The sequence below is a fragment of the Crotalus tigris genome, unplaced genomic scaffold, assembly GCF_016545835.1.
Source record: "Crotalus tigris isolate CLP2741 ecotype Arizona unplaced genomic scaffold, ASM1654583v1 scf7180000018925.3142382, whole genome shotgun sequence".
Taxonomy (NCBI): Eukaryota; Metazoa; Chordata; class Lepidosauria; order Squamata; family Viperidae; genus Crotalus; species Crotalus tigris.
This window is the reverse complement of record NW_024097278.1, coordinates 759,358-785,905: the sequence shown is the minus strand read 5'-3', so window position 1 is coordinate 785,905 and position 26,548 is coordinate 759,358. Positions and strand designations below refer to the sequence as shown.

General features: G+C 42.6%; 1 protein-coding gene across 1 annotated transcript in view; it reads right to left on the bottom strand.

The window, feature by feature from the left end:
* CAMK1D (calcium/calmodulin dependent protein kinase ID) overlaps positions 1-26,548 on the bottom strand; it is a 180,808-nt gene that overhangs the window by 27,121 nt on the left and 127,139 nt on the right. Inside the window, exon 4 of the mRNA XM_039357495.1 lies at positions 2,365-2,503. Within this exon, the coding sequence (XP_039213429.1) occupies positions 2,365-2,503 (139 nt within the window). The remainder of the gene's footprint in view (positions 1-2,364; positions 2,504-26,548) is intronic.

The following is a 26,548-nucleotide window of genomic DNA, read 5'->3' as shown; positions in this document are numbered from 1 at the left end:
AAATAGTGCAGAAGCCAACATAATTAGGCTAAAACATATGAAGAACGGTTGCTGGAATTGGGTGTGTCTAGTTTAATGAAAAGAAGGACTAGAGGTGACAGGATAACAATCTTCCAATGTTTGAGGGGCTGCCGCAAAGAAGACGGGCTCAACCTATTTTCCAAAACCCCAGAAGGCAAGACAAGAAGCAATTGAGGAGAGAAGCAACCTAGAACTAAGGAGAAAATTCTTACAGTGAGGACAATTAACCAGTGGAACAGCTTGCCTCCAGAAGTTGTGGGTGCTCCAACACTGGAAGTTTTTAAGAAGAGACTAAACAGCTAATTGTCTGCTTGAGCAGGAGGTTGGACCAGAAGATCTTCAAGGTCCCTGTTGTTCTGTTAAATTATGGACCTTCTCCTGTGGGACGCACTGCTGTGGTTCCCCTACTTCTTATACGTCCAATGAGAAAAGTGATCTATTTGAGTAGATTGTTCTCCTCTGCCCAGCTCACCCTGTCTGTGGAACATCTACAGAATTCCGACATTTATTGGAGTTATTTCCATCAATGTAAATTCCAAGTCATATATAAATTAATCCCCTTCCATAGCTCTTTTTTTTTAAAGGCACCTTTCATATTACTCCCTGGCGTGTATTGCTATATATTGCTAATAAGATTAATTTGTTTAAAGAAGTAGTATCAAGGAATTCCTTCCACTGAAATGGAACAGGATCAGCAGCTTAGCCACGCGTTGACAGAGTTACTTGAGCCTGTTCTTCTGCATAAAGAATAATTCTTAGAAGCAATTTCCTGCAAATCCTGTTGCTTCAGCAGAAGATTGACTTAGCAAAAGGTGATACTTCTAAACCCTCCTGTTTTGGCTTTATGCTTTACCGGCTGACTTAGCAAAAGCAATGAATGGCCAAGCTGACTGGACAAGTAATAATTAATCCACTAATTTATCCACTATTATCTTTCATCCTCAAAAAACAAAGAAATAAAAGGGAGTTTTTAAAAAGTCTTGCTTTCACACCAAGGCTCTCTAAATTTTGATACCTCCAGTTGCATGTAAGTTATTATAGGAGGACAAGATGGAGGATGGACAAATTGAAAGATTATTATGTTTTCCTAAAAACATAATAATAGTATAGTCAAAACTACAAGGCTCTTTAGAGTAGCTGTAATCTGTCGCCATAAAGATGCTATTGTAAATATTTATTTATTTGATTTACGCAGAGTTCTGCAACTTTCTTCACCTAGGCTGAATGAGAATTTTGAGACTTGTGCTCCCAATTTCTAGTGGTTGTTTTCTAGATTGGAGAAAGCTCATGTCACATCTGTCTTGTTTGGGTGTGTGCCTTTGAGTCAGGGTTGATTTCCTGCAACTGCCTGGACTAATCCCTGCAAGATTTCAGAAGTGGTCTGCCATTGCTTGCTTCCTTGGGCTGAGACAGTGTGACCGGTCCAAGACCATCCAGCTGGTTCTGTGACTAAGATGGGACTACAACAGGGGTGTTAAACTCAATTTCATTGAGGGCCGCATCAGCATTGTGGTTGCCCTCAGGCCAGGTGGGTGTGGCCAGGGTAGGTGCAGCCTACTGGGTGGGCGTGGACGGAGTGGGTGAGGCCTACTGGGTGGGCGTGGCCAGCTCTACATCGGTCGCATCAAGGGTGCCCGTGGGGGCCTGGGCAGGAGTGGGACAGATCTGAGGGTCTCTGGCAAAAGGGGGTGGGACCAGGGCAAGTGCCAAGGCATGGTCCACTGGAGGAGCCTCACTGTTCCTCTCAGGCCATGCAGGGAGGGGGTGTTGGATGGTGGTGCGGGCTGCCCGGAGAACTGGGCAGCAGAGGTCAAATGCCCAGCCTGGCCCTTGAGCACCCGCAGCACCAAGCCCAGCCCCACTTCCTCAAGGCTGCTGCTCAAGGTTCTCCTGGTTCCTCGCTGTTTCCAGACAGCCTTGTGGAGCTAAGACTGAATGTGTTTCAGCATAGATGGCCACCACAAAATCGTACATTGGCTCCCGGCCAGCCTGGGCCAGGGCCAAGGCAGCGAGGGCCGTTCCCTCACTGTTTCCAGGATGGCTTCGCAGGCCGCATGAAACCACTTCACGGGCCGCATCTGGCCCCCAGGCCTTGTGTTTGACATGTCTGGACTAGAAGGATAAGGAGGAGGAGGAGGAAGAGGAGGAGGAGGTGGTGGTGGTGATGATGATGGTCCTTGGTGTCTCTGAGCTTGGTGGTTTTCTTGCAGATGTTTCATTACCCAAGTAGCCCTGATGATGTTACCCAGATGGGTAATGAAATGTCTGCAAGCAAACAATCAAGCTCAGGGAACATCAAGGCCCTTCTGAGATATTTCCATGGTGCTTTTAAATTTTAAATACCTTGAGATCTCTGTGAACAATGCCCATCCGGTGAAGATAGTAGACAGCGTCCAAGACTTGTCGTATCAGAGTACTTGCATCCTTTTCAGTATAAAATCCTTTCTCCACGATGCGGTCAAATAGCTCACCTCCAGACACCCTGAAAAACATCACCAGATACAGCAAGATTTTAACAGACCTCATCATTAGATGACCAATTAGAACAGTGTTTCTCAACCTGTTTAATGCCGCGACCCCCAACCGGTCGTAAGTCGAGGACTACTCAACCGGTCGTAAGTCGAGGACTACTCAACTGGTGCAGCACCGTTTGCAGAATGGGGCTTTTGGCGGGCTCAGCAGGGCAGAGACAGCCTGGACAATTCCTATTGTCTTTTGAAAGCCAATAGAATTAGACTCTATTCAAGAGAGTCTATTCTATTGGCTTTCAAAAGCCAATAGAATAAAAGGGAGTAGCACAGCTAAGGAAAAGGGGGGGGAAAATGGCGGACTGCGTTGTTTGGCGACCCCCGTGAAATGGTCATTCGACCCCAAATGGGGTCCCGACCCACAGGTTGAGAACCACTGAATTAGAAGAAGAAGAAAAAAAACCCCAAAGCAGTCCGATTGAAAGGAATCAAATCTCTGTATCTTTCTCATTTTGGATGCATGCAATGGAATTGCAACACGCCAAGGAGAAAATCCGTCTTTTTTTTTTTCAACAATCTTTTTTATTAATTTTTTTCCCATCAACATATGTTAATTTTTCCAATCAAACAAGTTGTCTGGTGTTTGCTAAGCTAATACATGTTCACTTCCCAATCCTTCATTCTTTTCTCTAACCAAGAATAGAATAAATTCCAAATTTTATAATAGTCCGTATCTTCTTTGTCTTTCAGCCTCATAGTTAGTCTGTCCATCTCTGCACATTCCAATATTTTCGTGATTAGAGAAAATCCGTCTTTCATTTAAAGCCTGATCACATTTATTTCTGCATGTTTGCTTCAAATAGCTTTCAAGTGGGTAAGAAGGACAGTTCCTGGGGGGCCTTGTGCTTTGTATCCCAAAGTTAGTTATGTTTCTTAGAAATTGCCTGTTGCTTTTGCTAATTAGAATCTGAAATCCATGTAAAATATCAAAGTCCCTTTCTTGGGGGGGGGGGGAAATCAGAAAATAACAGGAGCATCTTTTCTAAACGTTCCAATCCGATTCCAAAATGTGAAGGGTGTTTGTAATGAAATGTCTCTTCTGAACCTTATCATAATTCTTGTAACTATTGAATTGCTGGAATCCCTTCATGAATTCCTCTAAGAATACCCAGAGAAAAGTGTGACAAATCTAAAATAAATTTCAGGAAGTCAATAAGATGCTCACTTTTCTTCTCAGATTCTATCATTTGATGAAAGGGAGAAAGGAATTTATCCTAAATGTGCTGTTCCAGCCTTCCAGAGTTAATATGTCTTTTAGCTTGAGTAGTATTGCCAAAAACTTTTTTTTTCATTTTGTATGCAGTGCCCACCTATAACACAGGATTAAAACAGAATGCAGCTGCGTGTGATCCACAATTATGAAATGACAATTTGCATGACGGTTTCCCTTCATTCCTTACAGGGAAGTGAGTCTTGCAAAAGGTTGCTTTTCACAGGCTCTTTCGTTTACAGGAGATTACATTTTGAATGTCTTCTGCTTCTTCTGGATTTGTAGACAGCGTGTGCATTTATCAGGCATTTTATTAAAATTCCTAATCAACAACCTGAACCCACAAATTGACTTTGTTAGCATTATCTTAGCCTTGCATTATTACGTTAAATACTTCTTGTGGCTGTATTCTCTAAGAGGATTTATTTATCAGTTATAACTATAACTCTAATAGCATTTTCTTTCCTGCACCATTAAAAACTTTCCCAGATATGGAGACTATAATCCTTGGGATGCTGGCTGGGGAATTCTGAGAGTTGAAGTTCAGACATCTTAAAGTTGCCAAGGCTGAGAAACATGGGTATAAAATAATTGTATACATGGTTATAACTAATAGATATAGTTATAGAAGGCATTGATCTGTATAATGGAGAAAAATGAGTGATATCTTTACTCGGTTCACCACAGATCCTTCAGCAATGGGATTTGCAAATCAGAATGAAATAACTTCCACATGCTTAAATGTCTGAGGAGATTTTCAGTCATCCAGATCATGGTTATCTCAAAGTGCTTTTTCAAAAGGCAACTGGACTTTTTTTTTTTTTCCTTCTTGAAAAAACAGTCCAGTTGCCTTCTGAAAAAGCACCTTTGAGTTTCCATATACCTAGTATCCACGTTATGCTAAATTTGGTCTTACCACCAAATCTAGCATTTTGTTGTTGTTAGTTGTGAAGTCGTGTCCAACCCATTGCGACCCCATGGCCAACATTCCTCCAGGCCTTCCTGTCCTCTACCATCTTCTGGAGTCCATTTAAGCTCCCGCCTACTGCTTCAGTGACTCCATCCAGCCACCTCATTCTCTGTTGTCCCCTTCTTCTATTGCCCTCAATCTTTCCCAGCATTAGGCTCTTCTCCAGTGAGTCCTTCTTTGTCATTAGGTGGCCAAAGTACTTGAGTTTCAACAAATCTAGCATAAGGTGGCACAGAAACAGATCATTGTCCTGTTGCATGACTGAATGTTGGTCAAGCTTGGTTGGTTGTATAAACAGAGGCATAAAATCAAAATCACGTGAAGTTCTTTATTAACACATTACAAAACCTTAGTAAGACCACACCTGGAATACTGAATCCCGTTTTGGTCACCACATTATAAAAAAGATGTTGAGACTTTGGAAAAAGGGCAGAGAAGAGCAACTAGGATTATTAATGGCCTGGAGACTAAAACATATGAAGAGCGGTTGCAGGAATTGGGTAAGGCCAGTCTAGAGAAAAGAAGGACTAGGGGTGATATGATAGCAGTATTCCAGTATTTGAGGGGCTGCCACAAAGAAGAGGGCCAAAAGAGGGGGTCAACTTATTTTCCAAAGTACCAAAGGGCAGGACAAGAAACAATGGATGGAAACTAATCAAGGAGAGAAGCAACCTGGAATTAAGGAGAAACTTCCTAACAGTGAGAACAATTAACTAGAGGAATGGCTTGCCCTCAGAAGTTGTGGATGCTCCATCACTGGAGGTTTTTAAGAAGAGATTGGATAGCCACGTGTCGTAAATAATATAGGATCTCCTGCTTGAGCAGGGGGTTGGACTAGAAGACCTCCAAGGTCCCTTCCTGCTCTATTCTGATTGAACAGCTGTTGGATAAATTGCCTCACATTTGACTCTAGAATATTTTGGTATGAGGAGGCGTTCATGGTCAACTCAATGAATATTGTGAGCAGTTACTCCTTAGTGGCCAAGGTTTGCAAAGGGACCATAACATGCAGAAGTCATGTTACTCAATCAGCATAACATGCATCACATCCCGTTCGTCTGTGAGAAATAACTGTACTAAGGGTTTACACAAATAACATACTAAGGATTTACACAACTGTCTCCAAGACACTAAAGGGAGCAAAGGACCTTATTCACCTTGTGAAGCTATAAAACTGCCAGGTGAAGAAATTTAACAGCCCAAACAGATTACCTAATGCTCCCTTTATTTGAAAAAAGAAATGGATATTAAATATCCATTGTTTGTTGCATAAATGTTCTGCAAGCTATGCGGCTTGGCATATGAAAATAACATGCTGAAACTTGCTATTAAAAAAAATAATCATTACAGGATAATAATACATTACCAGGAGTCCCTATTAAAAGACGTTTTGCTTTTCACTGTATAGACACGAGCAAATTCCTACGGCAAACTAAGGGAGCCAACATGGCGGTTAGTCAAAACAAAATTTAAGCAGATTGTCAGAAGGAAAATAAATCTTAGTTAAAAACTCTCGGTAGATGGTCTGTTGATGTTTAACTGCCAAATGTTTTAGAAGGAACAGGATGAAAATTAGCTTCCTTTTGCACGACAGATAATATATCGTTGAAGTTTGGAGAAGTTTAGATTTAAACCTGAAAGAGCAAGGGCTCCATTGAGTGCTAAGTCACTAAATAAACTCCGGATCCAACTGTTTGTGGAATGCAAGGTTATGTCGGGTGCCTTCTACAAACAACGAACTCTTCTGATTGTCAAATGCCTGGATTTTAATCCTGTGGCCATGGGGAAGACTGATGGTCATGAATGCAAGAACCAATTGTAAGTCACTTTTTTCAGCACCATTGTAACTTTAAATGATGATGATGATGATGATGATGATGATGATGATGATGATGATAATAATAATAATAATAATAGTTGGAAGGGACCTTGGAGGTCATCGAGTCCAACCCCCTGCTCAGGCAGGAAACCCTACAGTGTACACCATTTCGGACAAATGGCTGTCTTAACAAAAAACAAAAGAAAAAAAGACTAACACACATAGACATATTGTCCTCCCTAGCTAAATGCTGATTAATATAATATAGATTAAGAAGAACAGAAGAACAGTTGGAAGGGACCTTGGAGGTCTTCTAGTCTAGCCCCGTTCAGGCAGGAAACCCTATACCATTTCAGACAAATGATTGTCCAATCTCTTCTTAAAAACGTCCAGTGTTGGAGCACCCAAAATTTCTGGAGGGAAGCTGTTCCACTGATTAATTGTTCTAACCATCAGGAAGTTTCTCCTTAGTTCTAGGCTGCTTCTCTCCTTGATGAGTTTCCATCCCTTGCTTCTTTGTCCTGCCTTCAGATGCTTTGAGAATAGGTTGACTCCCTCTTCTTTGTGGTAGCCCCTCAAATATTGGAAGACTGTTATCATCTCCGCACTAGTCCTTCTATTCATTATACTAGACATACCCAATTGCAGCAAAAATATAGCAGTATTACTTTCCAATGCCTTGCAAAACAGACCAAAAGAATTTTAAACTGTTTTAAATTGTTTGCCCGTCCTTTCTGTATATACTTCCAATCTCAATTCTTGCGGCTTCATTTTCTCTATGACTTGGTTAAAAAGGAACAAAAAGCAACCCTTTCCATACTATAAATATTGACCTTGGAGAGAAAAAAACCCAAATGACCAGGGCCATTTTCCCAAGTTGATACAACAATATGGCACAATTCATTTATGCCCATAAATTACCATGAGACAAAGGGATTTTTTTGTAGTAAAATGGTGGAAAGCTGGCCAACACATATTTCCTTCTTCCTTCGCCCTCTGTCCAAAAAAAGGGGGATAACAAAGCTGCTTCTATATTCTGCTAAGGGAAAAAGATTCACTGCATTTTCAAATTCAAAGCAATTTTAAAAGCCACGTTTAGGGCATGTGAGAACAAACTGGCGCTCAGAAACAATCATAATAGTTATGCTGCAGAAATGGCAAAAATTTCTGCTTATTTAAAAGATCATACACAAGAAAGATACATCATTGTATGGAGAAGGTGGATAGATTATATTCAGAAAAAGTATGGAATTAAAAAGTTTCATTTATTTTATGAATGAATATTATAACAAATATTATAGAGAATTGTCTTATAGGTTATGGAGTTAAAGGTTAATTATGATATTTTCTTTTTTTCTTCTTTTTTTATTATTAATTTTTGTTATTACTAACCCTGTATTCTGCTCTGGGAAGTGAAGGGAGGGGGGTTGGGGGTGGGAGGGAGGGTAAGAGGGGGGGTAAGTGTAGTATAGATAATGGTTGTTTATAGGAGTGCGGCCCGGGCACTCCCCTTATGCTGCGTTCATGGGTTTAATAGGGATGAGAGGAGAGAAGGTGTAGAGAGGAAGTAGGGTATTGAGAGGAGAGGGGGAGGGGAAAAGAGTAGGAGGGGAGGAGAGAAAGAGGAGGGAAGTAGGGAATGTTTTAAGAAAGGGTGGACGGGGCCTGGGGGGAATGGGCGGGTCGCACCAATGGTTATGAATTTATCTTATTTTAAAATTGTATTTTTATAATGTTTAAATGGAAAAAATAAAAATTTTCAATAAAAAAAAAAATAGTTACGCAAAGCTCTTTTTCTATGTAAAGGAGGTCCCTGCTGTAAACACTGGCTGTACAATTTCCAAACTAAACTAGAGAAAAGGCATTTCACTGTAACTGAGTTAACTTTTTAAAAACTTTTGGGAACAAAAATAAAAGCGAATACAATCCTCGGTGGCATAAACAGTGGCACAGAATCCAAGTTAGTAAGGTCACACCTGGAATACGGCATTCCGTTTTGGTCTCACCACGTTACAAAAAAAGATGTTGAGACTTTGGAAAAAGTGCAGAGAAAGCAACTTAGGTGATTAAAGGCCTGGAGACTAAAACATACAAAGAACGGTTGCAGGATTTGAGTTTGGCTAGTCTAGAGAAAAGGACACGATAGCAACATTCCAGTATTTAAGGAGCTGCCATAAAGCAGAGGGGGTCAACCTATTCTCCAAAGCACCAGAGGGCAGGACAAGAAACAATGGATGGAAACTGATCAAGGAGAGAAGCTACCTAGAACGAAGGAGAAATTTCCTGACATTGAGGACAATCAACCATTGGAACAGAAGTTGCCTTCAGTAGTTGTGGGTGCTCCATCACTGGAGGTTTTTAAGAAGAGACTGGACAGCCACCTATCTGAAATGCTTAGGATGGCTGGATGAGGCAGGCAGCCATCTAAATTCTTTAAATAATGTGTTTGCAAATGTCCCTGTGGCCCTCTACACAACATAGGCCAGTGATGGTGAACCTTTTAGAGACCGAGTGCCCGAACTGCAACCCAAAACCCACTTATTTATCGCTGGGTGCCATGTGGGGCGTGGCCCACTGGGTGGGCGTGGCTGTGGTGGTCATGGCAGACTGGGTGGGTGTGGTCAAGGTGGGCATGATCACCTCAATGTTGCTCATGGGGGGGACGCATGTGGGGGCCGGGCAGGTTGGGGGAGATCAAGGGGGTCTCTGGCGGGTGGAGCAATGGGCAGGAGGCTCGTCCGGCGAGGTGAGGCAGGGCAGGGGTGCCATTGTCACAGGGCAAGGTGAGACAGGGGCCAAGGCAGCTGCTGCCTGACACCATCGGCCCCCGCACACAGAGGCCAGCGAGCGCATGGGTGCTGGGATGCATCCAGCCACCTGGGACCTTGGCGAGTTAGTGGGCAACTGATTGAAGAGGGACAATTGCCATCTCCGGGGCATGGCGTGCATGCCCACAGAGAGGGCTCTGAGTGCTGCCTCTGGCACGCGCGCCATAGGTTCGCCACCACTGGCATAGGAGCATTTAAAGACCATGATTAAAATGGATCGCTACTTCTGCCCTCATCTTTATGCTGTCCTAGTTGTCAGGACCCAATTAATCCACTTTCTGCTGTTGCTTCAAAATAAAGGATTAATCAGTTTTAAGCGTTGGTGGGCCGCTTTCTCTACTACTCCCCTTGGAGCATTAAATGTGTCCTCCATCCAGATTTTATGGGCCAGCAAAAGCTTAGTCGACAGCTGAAAAGTCTAGAGAAAACATAAGAAGTATCTCCATTTATTGCGTTGGTTTTTCAATGCTTAGTTCAGAGGAATCCTTGTTCGAGTTAATTTCAAAACATTTAGGAAAACAGAAAGACCCACTGTTGATTTACATGCAAAACAAATAATATTTCAAATGATTTACAGTTCCATTCAAACATGATTTGAGAAGCTTATCTTAGAAATATCTGCATGATTACAACCTTAATCATTTACACGCCTATGCACCTGTTTTTCATGCTTAGTGTCCCATTTAACTAATTTTTTTTTTTGCTAAAATGCAACTTGATGGTTTATGAGGCTCTTTTTTTTTAACGTGCTAATATACAGGAAGTCCTTGACTTACAACAATTCATTTAGTGACTGTTTGAAGTTACAACGGCACTGACCAAAATGACTTATGACTGTTTTTCACACTTACGACCGTCGCAGCCTCCCCGTGGCTAGGTGATCAAAATTCAGTCAGCTTGGCAACTGACTCATATTTATGATGGTCGCTGTGTCCTGGGGTCAGGTGATCCCCTTTTGTGACCTTCTAAAAAGCAAAGTCAACAACCGTGTGATTCACTTAGAAACTGTGGCAAGAAAGGTTATAAAATGGGACAAAACTCACTTAACAATTGTCTCACTTAGCAACATAAATTTTTTGGGCTCGACTGTGGTGGTAAGACGAGGACTTCCTATATCAAGTTATAGCATGAACACGTCCATTTTTCTCGACTTACAACCACTATAAATTTAGTGACTGTTCAAAATTACAATGGAACTGGAAAAAGGCACTGATGGCTGGTCCTCGCACTTATGACCGTTGCAGCATTCCCTATGTTCACATGTTCAAAATAAAGGTGTTTGGCTACCAACATGTATTTATGATGTCTGCGGCATCCCAGGGTCATTTGCAAGCTTTCCAGCTGGCAAAGTCAATTGGGCAAACTAGATTTGCTTGAACAAACATGGCAAAAAAAAAAAAAAAAAAGGTTGCGAAATTGAGCGAGACTCATTTAACACCCCCCTGGCTTAGCGACGGAAATTCTGATCCCAATTGCGGTCATAAACCGAGGATTACCTATAGTGTGAGAATATTTACTGATGCTAATAGCGGCTCCTACAAATGAATTCCTGCGGAGATGGTACTCTGAGGTACGCTTGCAAATGTGTGACTTTGCAGGCAAACTCCGCCAATGCTTCGAAAATACTTAACAAAATGTCCCGTGCTCCTACATGTTACACCTACAAATACTCAAAAGCCCCATTTGTTTAAAACATTTGCTCCGACAAATGTAAAATATCAAGGAGCCATTTGTTGGTTTGATTGCCTTTCATGAAAATCTGGGCTGGGTTTTTGTTGTTCTTGTTGTTTTCTTCTCAGCCTTGCATTACAGACCATAATAGATAAAATACTGCAAAGATGCTTTCTGCCTTGGAATGAATTATGTACTGTTAATGGCATGGGAAAAAAGATTGATGGATTTAGCACTTGTGAGGCATGGCATTCTATGAAAACAACAGATTTTGTGGTCGGCTCTTAATTAAATACAGAAAGACCACTATCCCAAATTTTTATATTGTTTGAAACCTGTATTATCCACACTATTAGTACAGGTAGTCCTTGACGTACGACCACAACTGAGCCCAAAATTTCTGTTGTTAAGTGAGACATGTGTTGTGAATTTCACTCCATTTAACGGCCTTTCTTGTCGCAATTGTTAAATTAGTAACACCGTTGTTAAGTGAGTCCGGCTTTCCCATTTGACGTGATCCCCTTCGCAAAAAGGGGATCACGTGACCCCAGGGGGACACGGCAACCGTCGTAAATATGAGTCGATGGCCAAGCCTCTGGATTTTGATCACGTGACCCTGGGGATGCTGCAATGGATGTCAGTGTGAAAAACGGTCATAAATCACATTTTTCAATGATGCTGTCACAAAATGGACTGTTTTAAGTCGAGGATTAACTGTCCTGCAAAGGTACTTCCTATCTTGGAAGGAATTGTGTATTGTTTAATGGCACAAAAAAAGTTATAGAGTTAGGACTCATGACATATAGCCTTATATAAAAAGAACAGACATTGTGGTCAGCCCTTAATTAAACACAGAAGGACCATCATCCAAAAATTGTTATGATAAGGCAAGTAGACTGTAATCTGTATATATTATCCACCCCATTAGTAAACTTTATTACAATCCAGTCTTTGATGTGGAGGTCAATAATTGTAGGAGCTACTTCTCACATAGTTAAAAAAAATAAATAAATCACAGCTTGAATATGAGTTCTGCCCCTTATCTTTTTTTCATATATAATTTCATTTTGAAATGTTTAAATCAAAGAGAAAGCTAAAGGTAGAAAAACAGAACAGAAGGAAAAATAGAAAAGAAAGAAAGAAATGGTACAAAGAAATAAAAATGGTACAAAGAAATAATTACTGACATTTAGAGCAAGTAGAAAGTTTTTTGACATAACTCCCTTCTATCTATAATCTACCCTGTCTAATAACCAAAACCAAAAATCGTGATTTTGTTTGTTCCATGCAAAAAGCCCGTAAGCGGTTTCCAATCAGCCATAAACGTAGATAATGTTCTTTTCTCTGATCAAAAAAGTTAATTTAGCCATCTTTGAGTCAGAATAGAGCTGGGACCTTGGAGGTCTTCTAGTCCAACCCCCTGCTCAAGCAAGAGACTTAGTCTATACCATTCCAGATAAATAGCTGGTCCAGTCTCTTCCTAAAAGCCTCCAGTGATAGAGCACCCACAACTTCTGGTGGCAGGCTGTTCCACTGGTTAATTGTCCTCAACAAGTTCCATCATCTTTACCAACCATTCCTCCATTGTGGGTAATATGAATGCTTCTATCCTTCTTCATACTATAAAAATTTAATATTGGAGTGTACAGTGCCTATGCAAATAATACTAATTAACGCTAATGAAGGATCTAGATCCATTTCCTTGAAGATGCTATTGGAGAATGTCATTTTAGGATAAGAAAATACAATGTACCCCCCAAAGCTGAAAATATCGAAGAAGAATGCATGTAAGTATAAAGCTAACTATTATACTTGTTGTTATGACTATCAAATGTTTTTTCTATTCTGATTTTTTTTCTCTCTTTCACTTACAGTTGCTTTGAAAACAAACGTTCTGTTGTAGTTCTCTGAAATTTCCCATAGAAGGAGCTATGAGTCTACTGTCGTCTCCTGAATTTACTTTTAAAGATCACCAAAAGTTCTTTTCATCTCTGAAAAGAAAACAGCTTTAAAGGGAAAAAAAAAAGAAAGAAAAAGGGTGGGTGGGCTTGGAATTGTTTCGAATTTCAATATTAATGATGATCAGATATCTGGAAAAACGGGTGAATATGAAAAGCATATGGTTATATGGTTATCCAGATCAATGTTTCTCAAGGATGGGAACTTTAAGACATGTGGACTTCAACTCCCAGAATTCTCCAGTCAGCAAGCTGAGGAATTGAGATTATGACCGTAGCATTAGAGCAGTGTTTCTCAACCTTGACAATCTCAAGGCATGTGGACTTCAACTCCCAGAATTCCACAGCCAGCTGGGAGTTGAAGTCCACATGCCTTAAAATTGTCAAGGTTGAGAAACACTGCATTAGAGAATTTCCTGACAGTTAAAACAATTAATCAGTGGAACAGCTTGCCTCCAGAGGTTGTAGGTGCTCCACCACGGAGAGGTTTTATAGAAGAGACTGGACAGGCACCTGTCCAGAAGACTCTAGACCAGGGATAGGCAACCTTTGCTCTTTTATGGCTCGTGGATTTCAACTCCCAGAATTCCTGAACCAGCATGGGAGTTGAAGTCCATGAGTCATAAAAGAGCCAAGGTTGCCTACCCCTAGCCTAGACTGTCTCCTGCTTGAGCAGGGGGTTGGACTAGAAGACCACCAAGGTTGCTTCTAATCCTATTATTATATGTTCTATGTCAGGGGTCATCAAACTTGGCCCTTTTATGACTTGTGGACTTCAACTCCCAGAATTCCTCAACCAGCGTGCCTGGCTGAGGAATTCTGGGAGTTGAAGTCCACAAGTCATAAAAGGGCCAAGTTTGAAGACCCCTGTTCTATGTTCTAATCTTATTAGGAAAATTCTGAGAAAATGCCAGTTGGAACTGTTCTATTCATTCCCATTAACATCTATCTTTAACATCCTACGTGAGTAGAACTAAGTCCATCAAAAATTGCTAGGAAGAGGTGGTTATGGTACAAAAAAAAAGAGACAGAAATTGGATGTCTTGAAGACATTTTCTGACAGAAATCTTGCATTTTTGAGTCTTATATCCTCCCAATGGGAGAGATGAAAAGAAGAAAATGGTTCCTTTTTCCTATAAAAGCCTAAAGCTCCCAATCAGAGAAAAGCAAACCAGAGGAGATAAAGTCAGCCTCATAAAGAAAACTATCCTCTTTTCCACCAAAGCAATTTTATTCCTTTCCAGAGGCACGACATTCCTAGCATTTTCAGCATCTACCTGAATTAATCAGGTCTTTCCATGATATCCGAAATTCTTCTTAGAGCCTGAACACTTCTGTAGATAACACGGAATTAATATAGACTAATGCAGAAATTGTTTGACACACAAAAGAAAAATCTCTGCTTCTTACTAAGAAGCCTCCGAAACCAATTTCCTTTGGTCTAATACAGCGGTTCTCAACCTGTGGGTGGGGACCCCACTTGGGGTCGAACGACCATTTCACGGGGGTCGCCAAACAACGCAGTCCGCCATTTTTTCCCCCCTTTTCCTTAGCTGTGCTACTCCCTTTTATTCTATGGGCTTTTGAAAGCCAATAGAATAGACTCTTTTGAATAGAGTCTAATTCTATTGGCTTTCAAAAGCCAATAGGAATTGTCCAGGCTGTCTCTGCCCTGCTGAGCCCGCCAAAAGTCCCATTCTGCAAACGGTGCTGCACTAGTTGAGTAGTCTTCGACTTTTGACCGGTTCAGTAGTCCTCGACTTACGACCGTTGGGGGTCGCGGCATTAAAAACGTTGAGAACCACTGGTCTAATATCAATCAAAGTTGAAAAGAGTGTTACATAGACATTATAGGGCACTGATGGCGAACCTTTTAGAAACTAGCCCCGCCCTGCTCCCCCACCTGCCCCTGTTCCGCCCTCATCCTGCCTGCTCCGCTTCCACCCCACCACCTGCCCCGCCCACCACCCCACCCACCCACAGGGCCACTCACTGCCTCCATGGCCCGCCGCAGATCACCCAGGCGGCCCAGCAGTGCCATGGCGGCCATGCCCTCCGCCCGCACCCCGCAGCATCAACTGCGCATGATGGGGCGTGAGGGCGGAGTCTTGTCCCCGCTGCCTGGCTGCCATGTCCTTGGCTGCGCTGCTCCGCGTGGGCCACGCTTTGGGGGGGGGATTGTCTTCTGGGGGGCTGCTGGTGAGGAGGGGGCCGCAGGGGAGGCAGGGCTTGGACGATGGCGCGTGTGCCCACAGAAAGAGCTCTGAGTGCCACCTCTGGCACGCGTGTCATAGGTTCGCCACCACTGTTATAGGGTTTACTGCTTTTAGAAAACCGGTCAGCTACCACCTTATGCCTGCTTAGGCTTCGCTGTGGGAGCACTTGGGAAAATGAAAGTAAATACTGTTTCTCCTCCAGAATCTGCCTGAAGATCACCTGGCTGAAAGAAGGAGGGAAGCTGCATACCAAACTGTGCTTGGACTGACCGTTATTAAAACATCTTACCTGAACCTAATTGGTTATTCTGGGGTGGACAATGAAAGACAGTTAAGGGAGGGAAAAAGTAGAACGCATGGATTTCGGTACACGATTCTCAGTTCTGGCTTTGCAACACTGCCATACATTTGATTCTAATAAAATGATACCTTTCTCAACAAATGGAGCCAAGGATTGTTTCTATCTAGACGTTGTGTCTAGATCTGACATAATCTCTGACTGCCTCTGAAACTTTCACATCCTACCTGCGGGCCTCTGGGATCAGCTAGCTTTCGATGGTATACAGAAGTTGTAGAAAAGGGGCTGCCCCAAAGAAGAGGGAGTCAAGCTACTCTCCAAAGTGCCTGAAGGCAGGACAAGAAGCAACGGATGGAAACTAATCAAGGAGAGAAGCAACCTGGAACTAAGGAAAAACTTCCTGACAGTTAGAACAATTAACCAATGGAACCACCTGCCTCCAGAAGCAGTGAATGCTCCAACACTGGAAGTTTTAAGAAGAAACTGGACAGCCATTTATACGAAATGGTATAGGGTTACCTGCCTGAGCAGGGGGCTGGACTTGATGACCTCCAAGGTCCCTTCCAATTTTTTCTTCTTCTTCTTCTTCTTCTTCTTCTTCTTCTTCTTCTTCTTCTTCTTCTTCTTCTTCTTCTTCTTCTTCTTCTTCTTCTTCTTCTTCTTATTATTATTATTATTATTATTATTATTATTATTATTATTATTATTTATTATCGATCATCGCACAGTCAGCCAGATGTTCAGACTGGATTTGGCATTTTGTCTACCTATCGAGTCCTTACCCAGGACCTGGGATAGGCAGATGTGGATGTTTGATGGTATTACAGATATCGTCGCAGGATGGAAGCAGTTCCTAATAAGGCCGCCTTTTGCAATTGACTAATAGCGAATTTGTCAATGCCAATGGTGTTCAAGTGGTGCTCCAGTTGTTTTGGGATTGCACCCAAGGAGCCTATTACTATTGGTACTACCCTTGCTTGCTTTTGCCACAGTCTTTCTATTTCTATTTGTAGGTCTTTGTATTTTGTTATCTTCTCCAGTTCTTTCTCTTCTATTCTGCTATCTCCAGGCACTGCCACGTCCACTATCCAGACTTTTTTGTCTTTCTTATCGACAATTGTTAAGTCTGGGGTGTTATGTTGCAGGTGCTTGTCTGTTTGAATTCTGAAGTCCCACAGCAGTTTAATTGTATCATTTTCTATGACTTTCTCTATTTTATGATCCCACCAGTTTTTGCTTACAGGCAAATGATATTTTTTGCAGATCTTCCAATGCACCATTGTTGCTACTTTTATTATTATTATTATTATTATTATTATTATTATTATTATTATTATTATTATTATTATTATTATTATTATTATAGCAATCAGCTGCTGGTAGTGATTACCTAGTAAGGAATCTTCCATTGCAGGATCTCTGCACCATTCCAGAGGTACTTCTGCGATCTCACGACATTATCTATATTTGGCAGCTGACTTGATTGATTTCTGGCAAGTATCTAGAATTGCTGAAGAGGCAGCCTTTCCCTTTTCTGTACTGCCATTCCAAAGAGCTTGTGGATGGACTGCTTTGTGGCACTCTGCCTCCTGGCCATAATCCAACCTCACTGCCCTTCACATAAACACTCAACCAATATATCTCATGCTAAGTAGTGTCGCTAAAACTGTTGCTATCAATGCCATGTAGGGATAATACCTTTGTGACTTCATATCTGTAGGAGAAGGAACAGTAGAACCTGGGGGGGGGAGGAATGAAAAGGGGAATCAGCCTAGAATCCCCATGTAACCACAAGCAAACTAAGTTAAACCCTTCTTGAATGCCATGGACCAGGGGTCTTCAAACTTGGCCCTTTTATGACTTGTGGATAAATATTTAAGGAAAGCTAGTGATGTTAGAGCAGGGGATCTTCAAACTTGGCCCTTTTATAACTTGTGGACTTCAACTCCCAGAATTCCTCAGCCAGGCACGCTGGCTGAGGAATTCTGGGAGTTGAAGTCCACAAGTTCTAAAAGGGCCACGTTTGAAGACCCCTGCCATAGACCCTTATCTAACTATAACCAGGTGCTGACCATTAGTTGAGAAGATTCCTGTGCATAGGCTTTTAGCAATATATCTATCAGGTGTGCAAGGAATCAGGATCGTATGTTAAGTTGCAGTTCAGAATATTTATTGTTCAGGACTATACACAAGAATCTAGTCAACTAAAGTTCAACACTAAATTGGCACCAGGCAAGGGTCAACAGAATTCAAGAGGGATTGGATCTGGACTGTTTGTGGAAATGTAAAGACTCTAGGCCCGTGGTGGTGAACCTATGGCCCGCGTGCCACAGGTGGTACACAGAGCCCTCTCTATGGGCACGCACGTCGTCGCCTGAGTCCTAGGCATTCAGCTGGGTTTTATAAAAACTTTTCACTTTAGGCCTCTGCTGCTGTGTGCAAAAAAAAAAAAAGGTTCAATCAATCAATCAATTTCAACTTCTCGTGGGGAAAAAAAAGATCTCGCAAAGTTGGAATTGATTGATTGAACTTTTTAGTCCCACCCAGTCTGCTGTTACCACCGAAGCCATGCCCACCCAATGGGCCATGCCCACCATGCACCCAATGATACATAAGTGGGTTTTGGGTTGCAGTTTGGGCACTCGGTCTCTAAAAGGTTCGCCATCACTGCTCTAGGCCAGGGGTAGGCAACCTTGGCTCTTTTATGACTCATGGACTTCAACTCCCAGAATTCCTGAGTCAGCATGGCTCAACTTGGAAACCTCTCCCTTTCCCCTCAGCATGGCTGGCTCAGGAATTCTGGGAGTTGAAGTCCACGAGTCATAAAAGAGCCAAGGTTGCTTACCCCTCCTCTAGGCTGATGACTCATTTAACTCCACCTTCCAGCTCTACCTGCTCATCTTACAAAATCAGTTTAATTGAATCTTGATGTGTGGACTTGATCTTTCCTGGCCATCTATGTGACAAGCAACAATAACAACAATAACAACAACAACTTCATTCTTGGAAAACTTATTGATGGAGTCCATAATACAATGAAACAATTTTTGTTCCATATTCTCGAGCTACTTAGTTGGGGGGGGGTCTTTCAGTTCACCCGAAAAAGATGGCACCAAGGGAAAGAAATTTAGGTCTCTGCTGTTTAATTATTAATATTTATTTCACTTACTTAATTTCTTTAATTTACTTTATTGCCAGAAGAGGCCAGAACAGTTTTATAAGAGGACAAATAAAAACACGCTTAAACAAAATTGTCACAATAAACCCCACAATGCTTATTTATACATTCCAATAAAAACGTGGCCAAGAAGAATGAGTCAGTGGAAGAATAGAAAAAACAATCTAGAAACATTCAAGGATGAAACAGCTGGTTAACCGAAACAAAAGCTACTACTACAATCTGTCGATTTAGCCAATTATCGAAAGTTTATTATAAATAACTCCTGAACTTCGTCACTACTTCAAGGATACAGAAATGTCTAGCAGGGCTGTTATTTTATGTAAATCCGAAGACAGAACTCTTTGAAAAATGTCTGGCTACGGAAATTTCTTGGGTGGGAACTGGTGAATACAATGTCTGTTTTACACAGTCACACTGGAAAAGGAGCTGATGAAGGTGAGCTATATGGCCAGCATCCTATGAAATGTCCCATTTTTATCTATTTATCCAAATTTAGAAGATGCCTGACTTCTTAATGACCTTCCATGAAAAAGAAAAAGAAAAACCACATATTAAAGATGCAAGTTTAAAAAAGCAGTGTGGCCAGCAGAGAGCCATTTTGGAAGGCAGAACAAATGTAATGAAATCTTCTTGTCCCAACCACGCAAGGCCTGGAAAAGCAATCAGATTTTTTTTAACAGTTCTAGATATCACAAGAGTGGACGGACGTCATTCCAGAGACGTGAAGTTTAGAGACATTGATCGTGTACACCAGCTAGCTGGTGATATATTTTGAACTCATCATATTACAATGCAAGCAAATAACGGAGTAACAGAATTGGAAGGGATCCTGGAGATCTTCTAGTCCAGTGTTTTTCAACCTTGACAATTTTAAGGCATGTGGACTTCAACTCCCAGAATTCCACAGCCAGCATTGCTGGCTGTGGAATTCTGGGAGTTGAAGTCCACATGCCTTAAAATTGTCAAGGTTGAGAAACACTGTTCTAGTCCAACTCCTTGCTCCACAAGGTGACCCTGTACCATTCTAGGCAAATGGCTGTTCCAGTCTCTTCTTAAACTTCTGGAGGCAAGCTGTTCCACTGATTAATTGTTCTCACTGTCAGGAAGTTTCTCCTTAGTTCTAGGTTGCTTCTCTCCTTGATTAGTTTCCATCTGTTGCTTCTTGTCCTGCCTTCAGGTGCTTTGGAGAATATGCCGGCCCTCTCTTCTTTGTGGCAGCCCCTGAGATATTGGAAGACTGTCACCCCTACTACTTTTAATTAAACTAGACATATCCAGTTCCTGCAACTGTTCTTGATATGTTTTAGCCTCCGGTCCCCTAAATGTCTTTGTTGCTCTCCTTGCCACTCTTTCTAGAGCAGTGGTTCTCAACCTTTCTAATGCCGCGACCCCATAATACAGTTCCCCATGTTGTGGTGACCCCCAACCACTTATACATCACCGGGTGCCAGGGGCGTGGCCAAAGAAAAGGAGGGAAAAATGGCGGACAGTCTTGTTTGGCGACCCCCGTGAAATGGCCGTTCGACCCCAAATGGGGTCCCGACCCACAGGTTGAGAACCACTGGTCTAGAGTCTCAAGTTCTTTTTTGTATCGTGGAGACCAAAACTGGACGTAGTATTCCAAGTGTGATCCTAGCAAAGTAGTGTAAAGTGGTACTAACACTTCATGTGATCTCTATACTATTTCTCTGTTAACGCAGCTTAGGACTGAATTGGTCAAAGGTTTCCCTGCTAATCTCGGCTAAGGTGACACCATTAAGCTGACTAAGGAGAGTCAAGAGAGATGACAGTTTTTGCAGGAGTTCACAAGCTGAGTTTCTTTTGACAGCTCTTTTCAGGCTAGAAACTGTCGCTCTGTATTTTATGCAATTGCTGAGTTATACTGTAGGAACTAAACTAAATGTGTGTGGGGGGAGCTTTCCTTTAAGCTCCCCCCACACACAAAACCACATGGTCTTCACAGCTACCCCACTTGTTGTGAGTCACAGTCGTAGGATTGCAGACACAACCGCACATCTCAGCTTCTTCTTCCCTCCCTCCCACTATGAAGCAGCCTCCCCTTCCTTGTGAGGAAGTGCTAGAAGTTGCTTTGAGCATGAACACCTACTTGTCAGCTGCCAGAAGGACCCCAAGACTTGAAAATGAGAGTTCAGAATGACATTTAGTCAGCTTGGAAAACCCGCTATCAGGAGTTGCTTCCGCTTGGGTGGCAAAATAGCTCCAAGAGTTACGCTCCATGGTCCCATGCAAAGACCTACTTAGACTTTCATTCACTGGAAGGGAATGGGACAACTTGCCACAGGACAATTGAACAATTCAGTGTAATGGTTTAAAATAAATTTTAAAAAATATTTAAATCTTTGCCATTCACATTTCAGTCTGTCCCTCCAAAGAGATCATTGACCATTTCAGAAAAGGCAGGCACAGCTACACTCCTCTGTGCATTAATGATTCACTTGTGGAGATGGTCACCAGCATCAAATTCCTGGGTGTGCAGCTAATGAGTAGGCTGGCTTGGTCGCTCAACAGAGAGACTCTGGTGAAGCAGGCACAGCAGCACCTGCATTTTCTGCATCGCATGAGAAAAGCACATCTTCCTTCCCCCGTCCTGACCACTTTCTATAGGGGGACGATGGAGAGCATCCTGTCATACAGCATCACAGTCTGGTTTGGAAGCATCCCTGCTTCAGACAGGAAGGCGGTGCAGAGAGTGGTGAGGATGGTGGAAAAGATCATTGGCAGTTCCCTCCCTCCCATCCAGGACATAGCACAGCAGCGCTGTTTGAGCAGGGTCCGTAAGATTATCTGGGACACTACATGTCCTCTTCATGACCTGTTTTCCTTGTTACCTTCTGGAACAGGGCTCGATGGCATCTGAAGCAGAACATCCAGATTCAGCCATAGTTTCATTCCATACAGCATTAACCTTGTGAACTCTCAAGCTTCCTCCTTCTGTTATATATTCAAGATGGACAGTATTTAATATTTATTTGTTATGTATATGTAGGGGTGTGGGTCTATACATATGTTGTATATAGTATGTTTTAAATGTGTGTTATGTATGTGTACACTTTGAGAGGAAACAACTAAATTTCATTTTTTAATGTGTGCCATTGTGCCCACAGGAAAAAAATGACAATAAAGATTATCTTATCTTTTGCATCCTTTATTTAATGATTCCGCCGTTTCTTTGTTATCAGCGTTATTCTCGTCCTGCAACGTCCCACGGCGAATTAGCCCTGATAAGCTGGCTCATGGTGAGTTGGCCATGCCAAGTCGACCGTGGCAAGTCGGCTGTGGTGAGTGGGCCATGGTGAGCTGGCTGCAGTGAGTTGTCATAGACCAGGGGTGTCAGACTGCCGGCCCGCGGGCTGGATGCATCATAGCAAAACCACGCTCACCCCATTGCGGGCAATGGTAAAAAAGTCACAATACGTCGTGACATGTCACGTGACGTTGCGAGTTTGACACCCTTGTCATAGACCCTCAGAGGAAGGGGTCTTCCTTAAGATTGCTAGCAGTAGCAGGAAATACAGCATGGTTCCTGGACTAATATGAAGTCCTGCTCTCATTTAGAACAGAATAATCTTTATTGGCCAAGTGTGATTGGACACACAAGAGATTTGTCTCCGGTGCAGAAGCTCTCAGTCAGTGTTCATGCAAGCAACAGGTGATAATAAACCCTACAAAATCTATTCAAGGTGCATATTTACCAGTCTTAGCAAGTGTTAAAGCAGGGACCGGATTTAGATTTAAACTGATTGCTTTTGAATGGACCCTTAAGTGCACAAAATGGGAAAGGATTACATTATATGTCAACAAAATGAATTAACCTGTTCTCCAAAGCCTACCTGAAGGCAGGACAAGAAGCAAAGGGTGGAAACTAATCAAGGAGAGAAGTAACCTAGCACTAAAGAGAAATTTGCTGAAGGTGAGAAGAATTAATCAGTGGAACAGCTTGCTTCCAGAAGTTGTGGGTGCTCCAACACTGGAGGTTTTTAAGAAGAAAGTGGACAGTTATTTGTCTGAAATGGTATAGGGCATGGGTGTCAAACTCAATCGTGTCATGTGATGTACTGTGACTTTTTTGCCTTTGTGGAGCTGGGGTGGGCGTGGCCTGCATGTAACACATCCGGCCCATGGGCCGCCAGTTTGACATCCCTGGTACACGGTCTCCTGCTTGAGCAAGAGGTTGGACTAGAAGACCTCCAAGGTCCCTTCCAAATCTGCTATGCTGATAAATGATGATCACAATGATCATAATCTAAAATACAATCATCACAAATCATAAGACACTCAGCGACAGTCCTAAAGATGCTAAATGAAAGCAATCAACTAAAATCATGAGGTACAAACAACAAAGAGATAGTCGTAAGATATTAACGGAATAGACCAGGGATGTCAAACTCAATTTCATTGAGGGCCGCATCAGCATTGCGGTTGCCCTCAGGGGGCCGGGTGGGTGCGGCCTACTGGGTGGGCGTGGATGGAGTGGGTGTGGCCTACTGGGTGGGCGTGGCCAGCTCTACATCATTCACGTCAAGGGTGCCTGCGGGGGCCTGGGCAGGAGTGGGACAGATCTGAGGGTCTCTGGAAGAATGGGGTGGAACCAGGGCAAGTGCCAAGGCATGGTCCATTCCTTCATTCCTCACAAAGGGTGACACCTCCCCAGCATGCACCCAGGGAGTGGGACCGACGTGGCAGGGGCTGGTTCCTCGCTGTTTCTAGACAGTCTTGTGGAGCTAAGACTGAATGTGTTTCATCATAGATGGCCACCACAAAATTGTACATTGGCTCCCAGCCTGCCTGGGCCAGGGCCAAGGCAGCGGGGCCGTTCTCTCACTGTTTCCAGGATGGCTTCGTGGGCCACATGAAACCACTTCACGGGCCGCATCCGCCCCCCGGGCCTTGTGTTTGACATGTCTGGAATAGACAATAGGAAAGATTGCGACGGATAATAGTAATACAACCCTACTACGTGGTTTGATATCCTAGGGCTGGTGTAGAAAAAAAAAATACTTCAGGTATGATGGAAGCATTATTAAAAATAGCTTACAGCATGCCAAAGTCTGAACTGCCCTCAACTGCCAAACGTCTCTTGTAGCAAATCTTTCGATCATGCCAATGAGCCAGGCTACGTGGAACTCTCCAAATCCATCAAAGGGTTCCTCAACATCTTTGTGAGAAGGTGACAGGGCTGAAGTCCTAATCAACCCTTTCCTCAAACAGAGCTAGAAGAATGAAGCCCAAAAATGGGAAACTCCCTTTTGATTTTTGGAGGCATTTGAAGGCATAACTCTAGATAACAACTCCAAGATGCAAACAGCAGCCAAGTTATCTGTTTAAGATGGTATTGTTAGAAATACACAAGCAGGAAAGAAATGAAGGATGGCTGTTAGACTTGGAAATAATACATTTAAAAAGGATTAAAGTTGAAATAACTTCCAAACTGAAGACTGTGCTTCAGATAAAAATGCATTTGATAGAAATAAGCTGAGGAGGCAGCAATCCCAAATAAAAACACTAACTGGATATAGAGGTTTGGGTGCAATGGATTGCTATATGAATCCTGGAAGATTTCATTGCCCAACCTGGTGTGGGCTTAAATAAGATTTAAGAGATTTTATTGTAGAGTTCTTCTTTGAGGGAGATGGGAGGTTTAGAAATGTGGAAGATAGATAGATAGATAGATAGATAGATAGATAGATAGATAGATAGATAGATAGATAGATAGATAGATAGATAGATATGGATGTAGATAGACAGAGAGAGAGATAATAGACATGGATGCTATAGATAGCTAGCTAGCTAGCTAGATAGACAGACAGACAGAGAGATATAAGATAGATAGATAGATAGATAGATAGATAGATAGAAAGATAGATAGAGAGATAGACAGAGAGATAATAGACATAGATGCTGTAGATAGATAGATAGATAGATAGATAGATAGATAGATAGATAGATAGATAGATAGATAGATAGATAGATAGGTGTAGAACAGTGGTTCTCAACCTGTGGGTCGGGACCCCATTTGGGGTCGAACGACCATTTCACAGGGGTCGCCAAACAACGCAGTCCGCCATTTTTCCCCCCCTTTTCCTTAGCTGTGCTACTCCCTTTTATTCTATTGGCTTTTGAAAGCCAATAGAATAGACTCTCTTGAATAGATCTAATTCTATTGGCTTTCAAAAGCCAATAGGAATTGTCCAGGCTGTCTCTGCCCTGCTGAGCCCGCCAAAAGTCCCATTCTGCAAACGGTGCTGCATCAGTTGAGTAGTCCTCGACTTACGACCGGTTGAGTAGTCCTCGACTTATGACCGGTTGGGGGTCGCGGCATTAAAAAGGTTGAGAACTACTGGTGTAGAAAGATAGAGAGAGATAATAGACATAGATGCTATAGATAGCTCTGAGAGAGAGAGAGAGAGAAAGAGAGAGGGAGGGAGGGAGGGAGGGAGGGAGAGGTGTAGATGTTGATGTAGATGTAGATATAAAGACTAATCAGCTCCTCCTCCAGATAAGATCTCGAGCACAAAAACTCCTAGCAAACTCCTCCCTTGCTTTTAACCTCAAAGGGAAAGAGTTTTAGCCAACCAGCCTTCCTGGATCTCCTACTAAAAGTAGAAGGGATAGGATTCTATCAACTGAATGAATGGCGAGATCCCTGGCTTGCCAGATGTGCCGTTGACATCAACAAGGCTTTTGGTGCTCTTAGAAGATCCAATTTTGGAGGCCAGTTCAGAGTCACTATACAACACTCTACCATTTACGTGTTCAAAACAACTGTTCCTGTTGGATTCAATATCCTCTGGTTTCTGTAATGAGGTCTCCTCTGTTCCCTCCAGGGCAGTGGTTCTCAACCTTTTTAATGCCGCGACCCCCAACCGGTCGTAAGTCGAGGACTACTCAACCGGTCGTAAGTCGAGGACTACTCAACTGCTGCAGCACCGTTTGCAGAATGGGACTTTTGGCGGGCTCAGCAGGGCAGAGACAGCCTGGACCATTCCTATTGGCTTTGGAAAGCCAATAGAATGAGACTCTATTCAAGAGAGTCTATTCTATTGGCTTTCAAAAGCCAATAGAATAAAAGGGAGTAGCACAGCTAAGGAAAAGGGGGGGGGGGGAAATGGCGGACTGCGTTGTTTGGCGACCCCCATGAAATGGTCGTTCGACCCCAAATGGGGTCCCGACCCACAGGTTGAGAACCACTGCTCCAGGGAGACAAAGTCTTTTAGATTTCACACAATTCCGAGCTAACTTTGGACAGTCAGAATAAGATGAGAAATGCAACGGTATTTAACACCTCTTCAGCTACAGGCCCACTAGAGCTGTCTTGTGATGGACAGGGAATGGTATACAAGCAATGACTTGGGTATATAGAAGAAGAAAAGAGATCAGCAGCATAAATTGTGTTACTGTCCACCATGGCTGAGTCCATTTGGGAAAAGGTCCAGAGTTTATTGCTAAAAATAGATTGTAAACTAAATCAGCCCAGTTTTGTTTACAGTCCATTGAGATGAGCGAATAAATTTCTTTTAAAAAAAACACACACACACAAAACAACTATCCATCTTCTGCTCCTTTCCTGTGGTCATTCTTTTTGTAAATCTGTTTTGAAAGGATGCCAGACTCTATAAATATAAAAGAAGGAGTGAGCGATAAAGCCCACGTTCTAATCTGAAGAAGGGAGAAAGGAGAAGGATTCAAAGATTCAATGTTGAGACTCTAGAAAGAGTACAGAGAAGAGCAACAAAGATGGTTAGGGGACTGGAGGCTAACACACATAAGGAAAGGTTGCTAGAATTGGGTATGTCTAGTTTAACGAAGAGAAGGACAAGGGGGGACATG